We start from the raw sequence: 13,348 nt of genomic DNA on the forward strand, positions 1-13,348 counted from the left end.
AAGATGTCTGATTTTCTATATAGTATTGTAAAATAATTTGAAACAATTCAGTAGCCTAAGCATTCTGATCTTTTTCTCCCAGAGATAACTGACCATTGGCTACATGAAGCTTATTGTGCATATTATTAGCAATAATAACAGCTGCCATTTATTGAGAGCTTATTAAGTGCCACCCATAATCACTTTTGGGATATTGCTTCAGGTGTTTCACAAAAGGCCCAGGAGGGGGCTGTTGTAAGTCCTATTGTTGAGCAAGAAAGGAATCATTTTAGAGAAACCTCACAACTTGTACTTGGCAGGGCTGAAATCCAAATGCGATTTTTTAAAGACTTTACTCACTGGCCTCTTCAGACTAACTTACAATGTCATTACCTTGCCATTATAATTCCTTCTCTCATTGCCAGTTCTCAGAGATGATGATAAAAGTGACTTCCAGATGAAATATAGGATGAGAAAGTGATTTCTAGATCTTCTACATTGTAATCCAACACAGCCTAGACTATTTCAATCATTATTTACACTCACAAAACATGTTTTCTTCTAAGGTAAATATAGACAGGTACTGTCATTCTGACAACGTCCCCCCAGTTTCTCTCGATAAAAGACGGCAAGGTTCTGAATAAAGTGACTGATAATGTCTGTTCTAAAATGACACTATCTCTCTGAAATAAGTAATTTTGCTTGTCAGTCTGACATCTGGATGGCATCCTGAGATGACAGAGCCAGTCCTAAAAAGCAACATTTCACAGTATCGTATTTTACTATTTGCCACAATTATGTAGCTGCAAGGAAACAAAAAAGTTTCTGGGCAGTAGAAAGACTTGGTGAATAATCTTATTCTTTAAAATACTTAAATATTTATGCCTTTAAAAATCAGAAACAGCCTCTTTTGGGCACAGCTTGTCAGGATTAGCAAAAATGTCAAATTTTAATGTCACTGACAACAAATCCTGAACCATTAATATTCTGGTGGGATTAAAATTCTCATCACCTTATTGCTACAGATGGTACAAGATTCTCTTCCCTAACTGAATAACACATTTAATTTATAATGCAATGAGATGTGCCAATGGAAACTTCTGGCTATGTTTCGAGAGATAGCCTTAGCTGACCATGTAATGATGCAACAGTTTCCGACTATTGGCAAACAAAAGATGCTCATATGTTGTTGCTAATGCTCTAGAACAGGCAGTTACAGCACCTATATTGTACAGCAATCATTTTGTCATGCAGAAGGTATCGGGGCATGGAAATGTTTCCATATCAAGTTTTAAGTGAAGGATAAAAATTAGACAACTATTGTCTTTAAGATGACCTATACATCTAGTACTAGACATCCAGATCAGTTAATTCCTTTTAAAATTGACTAGATTTTTAAAATTTGTAACAGAAGACCCAGGTGAACTTAAGGCATGATTATCACATGGGAGGCTATATGAATTTTAGTGTAAGCATTATGAATAAAAACTTCTGTGCACAGCCATGTAGCTCAGTGGTTGAGCATTGACCTATGAACCAGGAGGTCACAGTTCAATTCCTGGTCAAAGCACATGCCTGGGTTGTGGGCTTAATCCCCAGTATGGGGCATGCAGAAGGCAGCTGATCAATGATTCTTTCTCATCACTGATGTTTCTAGTTCTCTCTCCTTCTCCCTTCCTCTCTGAAATTAAAAATATATTAAAACCAAACAAAACTTGCAATATGCCTAACTTCACAGTGATATTTCCTTATTCATACTCTTTTATGTTTTAAATATTTTCTAGTTTTCTATGTTTTATTGCATACATCTGCTAAAACTATTTAGTAATGTTTTGGTTGGGACAATTTGCTATTTGTCTAATTCACAGACACCAACATGTAGAAAATGAAAATTACAGCCCAAGTTGAGCTGTAGGTGCATGTACAGGAAAAGGCAAAAATAAAATAAAAAACTCTAGACAGTACAGCATAGCTTAACACTGAAAGAGAGCCAACTCTACCTTGCATTCTGGACAACCATGACTTGACTGCATTGATTCCAAGAGCAGAAGTGAAGGATACAACAGGAAGTAGGAAAGACAGAGAGAAAAAAGTTAGGAACAGAAGTATGGAAGAAAACATGAGAATAATAATTAGGGAGCTATACCACAACCTACAAATGACATGAGGCAGAAAATAATATTTTAACTAAAGTGAAAATAATACCTCACAAGTGCAATAAAACCCCGTGGCCTCAGCCACTGTAATAATTAGGAGTAATTTAATAAAGGACTAGGAATTGAATAGGAGTAGCATATTCGCCGCCTTTGGGCCAAATCCCACCAAGCAGGAATGCTTTGTCTGACAAACTGCATGAGGATGGTTTTAGGTGGGAATCTCACTCTTCATTTCACTATAGTTCCCACCTTACCCTGCTACCCCAGAATGGACGGACATATTTATGTTACCGGCCTGTCCTTTCTGCTTATTCAAGTGTGTAATAGTCTAACTGAAACATAGTCCTGTAATAAATAAAAGAAAGGTACTCTAATATGGTTTGAAAGATGATACTCCAGGATGTTATTAAAGATAGAAACTGAAAGACAGTGTTTTATTTTAATTCATTAGCAAATGTTAAATAGAGATATACCAGTGGCAGTGATTTCCTCTTATCCCATTATATTCTGATTAAATAACACTGAAGGTCTAATGACCCAAATCAAAAACAGAATGAAGTTATCAGTTTGTTGTTATACCCATGTTTAAAACATTTAGTCAAATTACAGTAATAACTAATACATAAAGATATAAATGAATTAACATCAAATAAAAACTCCCTTTTCTTGCACTATGTGGCTAGTTGGTAATCTCATAAATTAAGTCAATAAATTAAAACTATTTAATTTATACCAGCAATATGTTTCTAAATAAAATTATTAGGTAGGATAAAATTAAAGGCTGTATACTGAATTTGTTAGAGCACCTGGCATTTTTCAAATTATTTTTTGAATGTTATCTAATTTGATTCCCCTGACAAATGAAAAATTATGGCTCTGCCTACCTTGGCTCTCTCAATATTAATAAGCAAACTAAATCTCAAAGAATTGGTGATCTGCCTGTGGTGATATAATTAACACATAGCAGATTCAGATGCAAGGCATAACTCTAATTTGGATCCTGTTCAAACAAACCAAATACAGTAATAAACATGCTTTTGTATGATTTCAATGCTTTTAAATTGTTGATTTGTTTTATAGCCCAGAACATAGTTTATCTTGGTGAATGTTCGATGTGCACTTGAAAAGAATATGTATTCTGTTATTGATGTGTAAAATGTTCTATAAATATCAATTAGGTCATCAAACCAACTAGGAAAATATCATGAGGCAATTGGGGAAATTAAGGCATTATACATTTTTAAAAATTATTATGGTTATATGTGGTATTATGATTATTTTTGAAATGAGTTACCTTTTAGAAACATATACTGAAATATTTGCAGAAAAAAGTTATATAGTTGACATCTACTTTAAAATAATCTGTATGGAGGGCGTGCATGTGGGCAAAATGAAACAGAATTAGCTAGGAAATAGAAAATTTCCAAGAAAAAGAAATATTTGAATGTCACTTCTCAAATTAAATTAAAAAATAAACAAAATGAACAAAAATAAAACCAGAATTTTCAATTTACCAATCCAAAATTTTTGTTGATCACTTATGTTTCCATTATGCTAATTTTGTTAATACAAATTGTTCACATAAGGTATAACAATCTGCTGGGTCCAAATCACTGTTTTGAAACCATCCTTGAGTATTGATTTATATATTAGAACATAGCAATTTGCATTTTACGTGAAAATTAAATATCTCCATAGAGAGTTTGCTTTATATGAACAGTTTATATATCACACAACAGATTCAGAGATAATTTTCACTTATTTACCAAACTAGACATTTCAACTGACTCTTTTTAAAAAAATTATTACTATTTTAAAAACACTGATTTGAAATATGCATATAAATAAGGATGCATCAACAAGTCATTTAATGAACATTTAACATATTAGATAACACACATGTCCTATGAAATAAAGTACTAAGTTATGTGTCCTTGAACATTGGTTTCGTAAATAAATGTGGGAATGTAAGGTCATTTTTAAATCTCCCACAAATAATTTCCTTTAATGATTTCACAGACAATCTGACTGGTCGCAGCAAGAATGGTTTCCAGAATCTAATCACTGATGTGCTCTCTCTGTGAGGCAGGCTTTATTATGACCAATGGCTCTCCTAGAACCCTTTAAGGCTTAATTATACATTTTAATTCCACCTCATCTGCTACTTATTAGTAAATATTTCATCTCGGTAAAACTAAGGAAATGATATTAAACTCTTTGAAATTAGAGACTAGAAAAATTATATCATTATTTTGTAAGTCAGGGGATGCATTACTTAGAAGAAATTGTTTCTTTACTTACCCTCGCCCTGGAAGAAGGTACACTTTAACAAAGGGGTCAGAATAACCATTGTTGTCTCGAGGGACTAAGTTTCTTGCTTGGAGAATGTGTATTATGAGATTGCCAAGATCATAGTTGATTTGAAGCTTAAAGAGACAGAAACATATTTGGTGAATATTATTTTTGTTTTGTTTTAAAAAACATAATTGCATTACCAGTCAATATTTTACAAGTATTTCCTTTTGTTCTCATAAGATGCATCAATCCTCATTTCCATTTTATTTGAAATTGAACAGACCAGTAAATGTCTAATTTAATTGGGAGTTCCCAGGCACATGTTAATTACTAGCAAAAGTGCTATTCATTTTTTCTGAGGTGAAAGTCCTGGCCTGTTTAAAATTCATTTAGAAGGAAAATCATACAGTGAATTCTAGTTGCATTTTTAAGTGAAATATCAAATATCTACTTTTAAATGTTGAACGTTCATATATACAATTGGAATTCTGAAATTAAATTAACTAGTTGATACACTTACTAGAAAATGTAGTTTGCATTTCACCAAATAATTAGCAGTGGGAGGAATCCTTATTTAAACATAAAGCTATCACTACTGAAATGCAGGAATATTTCAGAAGGTGTAAAATTTACCTCTTCCTATATTACATTATGTGATGTTAAACCTGAAGCTTTTCTTTCTGTTCTGTTGTTTTTCTAGTAGAGTGAGAGGCTAACAATGAAATCTTGCTCTTCAATTTTAGAAGCTGAATAGGAAAGAAGAGGCATTGCCTCAAAGATGCTTAATAGCTGTTGCAAAATTGTCACTGTATAGTAAAAGATTTATATTTCTAATAAATATTTGAGAAGCCTGCATAATTCAAAATAAGTGAAATAATCCATTTTACTCGTTCAAAATTGAAAGGGTCTTTTGGTATTAGAATAATACCAAATGTTCTTACCAATTAACAAAAAGCAAAACATTTGTATTTCAAAGCAGAAAATCCATAAATAAAAATACCAACAAATTTTATAATCATACAAAAAAGATATGTAATAGTAATGTTGAAAATGAGATAATTCAGACGAGCCAAACTTTATCTAAAATTCCATAATTAAAATAATGGTTAATTTTAGCATAATTTTGATCTAGTTATCGTGTTTTATGCCAAAAAAGGAATCTTTGATAACTTTTCTCTATAGAGGAAAGCCCAGAGTCTGAGCATCATGAAACAAAATATTGTGAAGGAAGAGGAACACTGGGAAGTTTAGAACTGCAGTAACTCTGTGCTACAATGGATACTGAAATATACAATTACACTGAAATTAATTTCACTGAGATTTAGAACAGCTTCCAAATTTTTAAGAAGTTCTTTCCTATTTTCTCCTTTCTCTGCCAGCCTTAAAGTTTATTTTTAACTGATAAAGCACCCAAACTATTTCTTGTTGTGTTTTTTCCCACCAAAACCATTTACTGTTGAAATGAAAACTTGCAGGCTTCTTTATGACAGTGCTTTTCAAAGTTTACTCTGCGGGGCCTTAGGGAACACTTGGTTGCTCACAGGTTACTTCCAGGAGAGAAGGAGATGCCTACCCCCCTGTAATCCTTACCAGAGCTACTCAAGCACTGGCAGTCATTGTTTGGGTGTCTACATAAGGTGTTACTTAGAATAAGGTTTTGCTAAAAGAAAAAAAAAGATGAAGCCAATGTTATAAGTGGATTTAAAAAAAGAAAGGGAAAAATATCCCAAGAGTTACGAAGGAATGTTTTTAGTGTAAATTTCTACTATAGAATTAAACACTACTGCTCAAGGGAAAGGAAAAAAAAAACTTAAGAACAAACAACACCACCAACAACAAAAACCACAACAAATATTGTTCCAGGAGCAAGAAGTATTAAAGGAAAAAAAGGGGGGGGGGAATGCGGGCATGAGTGGAGGGACGGGGGGGGGGGGGGAAATGGGGCAATAAGGACACATATGTAATACCTTAATCAATAAAGAAAAAACATTGTAAAAAATAAAAATAAATTTTAAAAAATGGGAGAGAGAGAAAGAAAAAACTGTGAATCAGAAAAGCTAGCTTTTTTTTTTTTGCTTTTTTTTTCTGTCTGAAATGAAGGATCAGGGCCTGGCCTAGGAGTGGGAAACGGCAGTGAGTCACCAGACTTAGAGAACATATGCAATCAGGCTTCATCCTGCTGGGTCCTTCTTAGAAAGGTGTCCATCCACCTTCAGCACTTTTTTCTCTATTTCCGCAGTCACACTTCACGTTTGTTTTAATCAGTGAGTGCCTAGACAATCACTTAATTTATTACTTTGTGTGTCAGCCCCTTTATAACATTTCCTGTTGGCCACTGCTGTATGACCTTTTAATTAGTCTTTTCCTTACGCCGAAATGTTTACTGATCACCCTATTATTTAGTGGCTCACTCCCCCTCAGCTCACATTGAAGGTTCTTTCAAATTTAGTCTTAACTTAATCTCTACAGGAACCTTTCACTGCAGCAAAGCCGACCTCTTCATTTCATGCCTCTCTGGCAGCAGAGCCTTTCCTCGTATCTTCTCTTTTTCCAGGAACACACTCCCCTTTCTCCCTGCTTATCCTCAAATCAGGTCAAATCTCTGATCCTTCGTGAAGTCTTTCATGCACATTTCCTCCAGAACGTGTTGGAGTTGCACTAAGACTCACTGTTCTCATTCCTTTATCAGGAACTTACTATCTTCAGTTATTATTTTATACTGTGTTAATTTTTTCTATGGGACATTTCTTATCTACTCGAAATTACATTTTGGTATCATCTAAATCACAATTTTCTACCATTTTTACTATGACTCACAGTAGGAAATACATGTTACAATGTATTACACTAATACAGAAACATACATACATAGAATTAAAAAGAGTGATTAACACTACTTTTTTCTTCTCCTATTTTCCTGGTCAAAATCCACTAAAATGACTTAAACAATTTCCAATTAGTCCAGACCCCTTCTCCCCAACCCCGACCCACAGCTCTACAGAATTGTTTAGCAATTTTTTAACAATTGTTAACCAGAGGAAGAAACGAGGACAGCATTCAACTCATGAAACTCTTAAAGAAGAAACTTTAAAGTCTAGGAGAATCTGTCATGTTGGAAACACATTCAAGAAATATAAAGTAACTGAGACGTAAAATGTATTAATACTACTAAGGTTTCAGGCATGTTTCAAGGCATCTAATTCCATAGATATAATTAGATTTCATAAAACATATATTTGTATTAAAATACTATTCTATGCAGTTGTAGTTTTTCCCTTTATAGATCTATATGTTATAAAACAGAAAAGGTTCTAACAGTGTTTACAACTTTAACAGACCAGGGGTGGAAATAATCAGAAAAGATTGCAAAATGATGATTTAAAAAAAAATGTTCATACCTGAATTTCCCCCGTAATTGGATGAGAGACAACCTTTGTTGCATCAGTAGGCTGTAATATTAAAAACATACATTATCATAGATAAACCCTTCATAGAATTTACTGTTTCAACTTCCTCCTGAAATTAATTTCTATTTGGCCAGAGCACACTGCCTGGAAAATATATTTCACCCATTTGTCTGCTTCAGATTATGCTGTCTGCTTATACTTCTCAATACATGTTTAATTTTATAGCCACATGAATCTGCTTTTCATTTTGTTAAGCCTGTTTTGAAGCTATAATTTTATACCTGCAGTAATGTATTTTCAATTACTTAAGGAAATGAACGCTTTGGTTCAATGTACTCTATTTAAATATTCATAGGATTTAAAGATCTATAGAGGAATATTTTTTTTTTATATACACCAGCTGCCTAGGAGACAGAAGTTATGAAAATCCATGCTTATACTCCTTTGTTGGGTATTCCTGTTCTCTTCTAGAATGAGGTACCAGGCAATTACTTTCTAAGATCTCACACTCGATTATAATTCCATCCCATTCTATTTAAGTTCTCATTTCCTTAGTAAGTCCATTATATTAGTAGAGCCTTAAAAACAGGAATGTGATCTAGTAAACTGATTCACACTGCTGAAAAAATGACTGACTGCTGACTTGTTACATTTCCTTGAAATATTTGTAGAAAATGAGAGATGATAAACCTGACCCCGGATCTTACAGAATTTCAGGCAATGTGGAATGTGGCATCAATTTAGGGAGACATTTCCCAAAATGGAGGCCAGCTTACCACTCTACAAAGAAGGCCCTAGTCTCCCTACATGTTATATATTGGCCTGTTTTAATAATTAACTGGAAAAGGAAAGATCCTTAATATTTAGGTGTATATACTTGTTCTGCCACCTTTTGCTTTAAATTTTTATCCTAGAAATGAGAGCAATATTCCAGGTCTTGTTCTGTGAAATATTTACAGAAAAAAAAAAACCCTAATATAATCATTGGCAAAGTTATGGACTATGTGTTAACTTTTCTACGCCACGTATCCTTTATTCGTTCAACTCCTTTATAAGAATAATCATTTACTAACACCAAAACTATGCTCTGGTTACAAAGGATAAAATGTCAGTTAGTGAACAATTATATTTACTTAAAATTATTTTACTATTAAAATTCAAGGAAAGAAAACTGAATCTAGAAAAAGAAGGACCACACAAGTTCCTGAAACTACACCTCAAAGACACAAGCTTTCTAACACCAGATATCCTTGCATTTCAATTAGGAAACTTGGGGAATAACTGAGATAAAAAGTCAAAAGTGAGACAAAAGAAAAAGGAAAGTGTGATTATTGGTAACCTATTTTTTTTAAACAGTCATAGCCTACTTGACAAGAGCACACAAACCTAACTAGATTCAACATAGAGAATAAACTTACTGGTCATTTTTAGTTGTTCGGGGTATGACAGAGAACGCATAATACAGAAATGGAAAACTGGTTTGTTTGGGGTTTTTTTGCTCCAGTATATAATTAGGAAATGAGAAAACATAAGAACATCTTAGAAAATGATATTGTATTTCCTATCTGCTAGTCTAAATAAGGAGGAACTAGAAAGTAACTCAAAGGTCATATGGCGCACTTCTCACCTTGCTGCTGCTGTGTTTCTTTTTGCTCACTGAGGGGGACCCTGGTTGCCCGGGGCTTGGGACAGAACTGGATCCTGCTGATGTAGGGCCTGAATGAGCGTGAGATCCTTTTTCCACGACAGAGGACATAACCAGTGGTGACTGCTGTAGCGAAACCTTCTGGAGCTCTGCAGCCAATTGCTTAGGATCAACCCCTGGGGACTTTGCTTTATCCACTACAACAAAATAAAATGGCTTTATAGGTTCCTGGATTTCACAGGTACTTAACACCATGGAACTGATTTGAATTCTAGATTACAAAGTCAAAATATTACTTATACAACCACCTACATTTTAAAAAATAAATAAAAAATACATAAATAATTGTACCTTTATGTATCTATTTCTAAGAAGTCTAGAAGGATCACAGAAGAGCAAAAGAATTCTGACTTACAGAGGGAAATTGAGCTTCCTATTCCATCTTCAGAAAATGTTTTTAATGTTTTACATAGAAAATTGTACGAAGATAAAATATTCCATTTTATTCACTGGGATTTAATTTGCATGACTAACTACTTTTCCTTCTTTAAATCTTAACTATAACTTTCTCTAAGGAGGAAATTTCAAAGAGTATATTTACATTTCTAGCTGTATTATTGTTTTAACAGGCCCTGGTCTCTTTATTTAGTGTAATAACCCAGACTCAGAATGCATAGGAAGTGCTCAATACATCATTGCTAAACAAAGGGATAAGTGATATTTTAATCTTACATTTGATCTAAATGTAAAAATGTGAAATCACACAGCAAGAATTTCATATACATTTCTTTAATGGGTTTAACATGCAATATGTGTTTCCCTGGAATGCTAAAAATGTAGCTACAATGTTTTTGATTTTCTTTACCATTACATAAATATATAAACATCCATCAGTCTATCGCTTTATTTTTGTCTATATCTATCTTTATGTCTGTATTTTTATCTACAGCTACATCTGCCTCAATAATTGTAGATTGTTCCTAACTTATGATTGTTTGACTTAACAATTTTCAACTTTACAATGGGGCAAAAGTGATACACATAACAAGTTACATGAGCTACTCAACAACTTATAATAAATAGGCATTATTTTAGATAATTTTGCTCAACTGTAGGCTAATGTAAGTGTTCTGAGCACATTTAAGGTAGGCTGGTCTAAGCTGTGATGATTGAAAAGTTAGGTGTATTGAATGCATTTTTGACTTAAGGATATTTCCAACTTATGATGGGCTTATTGGGGCAAAACCCCATTGTAAGTGGAGGAGCAGCTGTACTTCCACGTCTACATTTTTACTCACAGTTGAAAGCAGATTGCTTTCACCTACCAGATTTTGGTGGTTCATGAAGTTCCAGGTGCTGGGGATTTTCAGAATCTGAGAGCATATTGAGGTCCCTAAAAATTAAAACAAAAAAAATTAAGGAAGAATTTGAGGAAGCCTGACACAAAAGACCCTTTTCCCCAACTACCCTGAATATATTTTTTAGTAGATAAATGAGAAGTGGTTAATGATATAAAGCAATTTCAAAGCATGCTCACCCTTCTAACCAAGTATATATTGGCAATGCTGTTAAACGTCAGCTGATAAAAATGGTTATTTAAGGTGAAATCTTTATGGATTAAATGTAAGTTTATTTTGAAATACTATACACATCCATGAAATCTAAATGGGTTTAAGTTTTCGTTTATATGAAGCGTGTTTCAATAAAAGGATGAAAGGGGAGAGCTATTGACATTAGTCAGAGACAAAATTATCTGAATTATTTCTGTGCTTTAAACTTTGATTCTGAACACAAGAAATCTATAAAACTTGCATTCTTTTTATTTTCTAATTATAGAAAATCTTGCTGACTGGCAAAGGTTCCACCTTAACAATTTTAAATTAAAAGAGCCATGAATAGCCAAAAAAATGGAAACAAAAAGATGGGGAAAAACTCACAGTCTTACACATATTTCTGCTTCCCCACTTTGCTGACTAATGATACTCTGTACTTCTTCATATGTTTTAGAAGTTAAAGGAATTCCATTCCATTCCAAAACTTGCATCCCTAAAAAGACAAATTCAAGTATAATGTGAAAATTGTGTGGTATTTCTAGTCCGGGTCCATAGGGCATAGAAGACACTGCTCTGCATTTGCAAACCAACTCAGCACACTATTTCAGAGAACATCAGTTCAAAGTTCTCTGGAACCACATGTACTTTGGTTTCATCAACTTACCTGAACACATGAAATGTATCTAACACAACATGCAAAATGTTGCTTTTGGAAATCTATTAAATGCTGTCAAACACATGCATTTTGTTCACACTGCTATGAAGAAAACATTACTGAATGTATATTGCTTAGAACAATTTTTTACAACCACCAATATAATCATTTCATGGGGAACAAGCAACTAGAAAAGTATCAAGTTCCATATTTTATCGTGGAATGGGAGTGGCAGAAAAAAGCCATTAGGATTTTGCTGTGAAGCTCCCCTTAAGGAACTGCTATACCTTCAACTTGGCTCAGATAAACCGATTTCCATGTTGTGTCTTTTCTTCATTACCTGTGAGATATTCCTGAGTAGGAGCAGCAGAAATGCTAGAGAGAGTAACTTCATGTGTGTGTATTGCCTGTGCAGTTGAGTAGTACAAGGCCTTGTGCTCATGAGGTCCAATGCTTGGTTTCATTAAGCTTTGCCATTGCCATTTTGAAATTCTTAATAATGTTTGAACAAAGAGCTCTACATTTTCATTTTGCACTGGGTCCTGTAAATTTAGTTACCTAAAAATGCAATTTTCATATAAAAAAGTAGTACTATATAATATTTCAACATCTTACATTTAATCCTTTGGTCCATTTATTATGAGCTGTCAAAATAATCTAGGGACAAATATTTGGCACAAATCAGATGGTCCTAATCTGTGGCTATGTGAGCTGGATATAAATTAGATAAAACTATCCAAAGTTATAGTGCCTACATATTTATGGATGCTACCAGCTTTACCTGAGAAAAATGTATGTATGTCATACTAGGCTATAATTAAATAAAAATAAATACTTGTCGACAAATTACATTTCCAATGTGCTTCACAGATGCCTGTGTGAAATTATCTATTGCTCAACATTGATTTCAATGGGAAATGCTAAACATGGCACGATTGAGTCTTTAACATTTTAATGATTTTGATATACATTGAAAAGCATATTACTAGTAGCAAGCAAGGGAAAAGCTTTTAATGAAGTGGCAAAAGAAGTCCATAAAAATGTCCACAATTACACAAACAAAAACGACTTTTCCATAACTTACTCCAAGAAAACTTTATCTTCAGAGGGCCTTACGTTTATTTCAATAATCCCAGGCTGTTGTACATATAAAATGAGAAAATAACATAAAAGACAGTGGTGACACCACTAAAGAAAAATTTAGTACTGGAAGAGGAAAAACACACTTTTTTCTGTTAGTTAGGAGTAAGAGTTATTTATGACAGATGATTTTGAATGGAAACAAATTACTGGTGTTGTAATCCAGAAATTGCATTGTCACTTTTCTGCAGAGCATAGTCTATGAAAAGAAACAGCCACATAATCTTGATGCTACGTCTGTTGGATTTACCTGTTTATTTTTCACATCTCAAAAAATAACAGTGCAAATTTCCAAAACATAATTATCCAGTGAAATGAAAAATGCTTCTAGTCATAAAAATCTGTTTAGAATCATTAATAACATTGCTGGAAAAAATATACAGAAAACTAGGGTCTGGCCTAGATATTTATCTGAGATCATGAACTACATAGTATGCTCTGCTAAACTTTTCCATTCACTCAGTTTCCCACCAGAGTTGGTGCAATACTATAGTTCAAAAGATTTTTCCAGTTCTTTT

The 13,348-nt window shown here is 33.5% G+C and overlaps 1 protein-coding gene across 2 annotated transcripts in view; it reads right to left on the reverse strand.

Moving 5' to 3' along the window:
- PCLO (piccolo presynaptic cytomatrix protein) overlaps positions 1 to 13,348 on the reverse strand; it is a 280,628-nt gene that overhangs the window by 54,853 nt on the left and 212,427 nt on the right. For both annotated transcript variants that reach the window (XM_081102328.1, XM_081102327.1), the window contains exons 11-16: positions 11,420 to 11,528; positions 10,808 to 10,875; positions 9,465 to 9,679; positions 7,829 to 7,879; positions 4,437 to 4,561; positions 1,980 to 2,006 (exon numbers count right to left, since the gene is read on the reverse strand). In XM_081102328.1, the coding sequence (XP_080958454.1) occupies positions 1,980 to 2,006; positions 4,437 to 4,561; positions 7,829 to 7,879; positions 9,465 to 9,679; positions 10,808 to 10,875; positions 11,420 to 11,528 (595 nt within the window). The remainder of the gene's footprint in view (positions 1 to 1,979; positions 2,007 to 4,436; positions 4,562 to 7,828; positions 7,880 to 9,464; positions 9,680 to 10,807; positions 10,876 to 11,419; positions 11,529 to 13,348) is intronic.

Source organism: Myotis nattereri (genome assembly GCF_964212035.1).
Source record: "Myotis nattereri genome assembly, chromosome: 11".
Taxonomy (NCBI): Eukaryota; Metazoa; Chordata; class Mammalia; order Chiroptera; family Vespertilionidae; genus Myotis; species Myotis nattereri.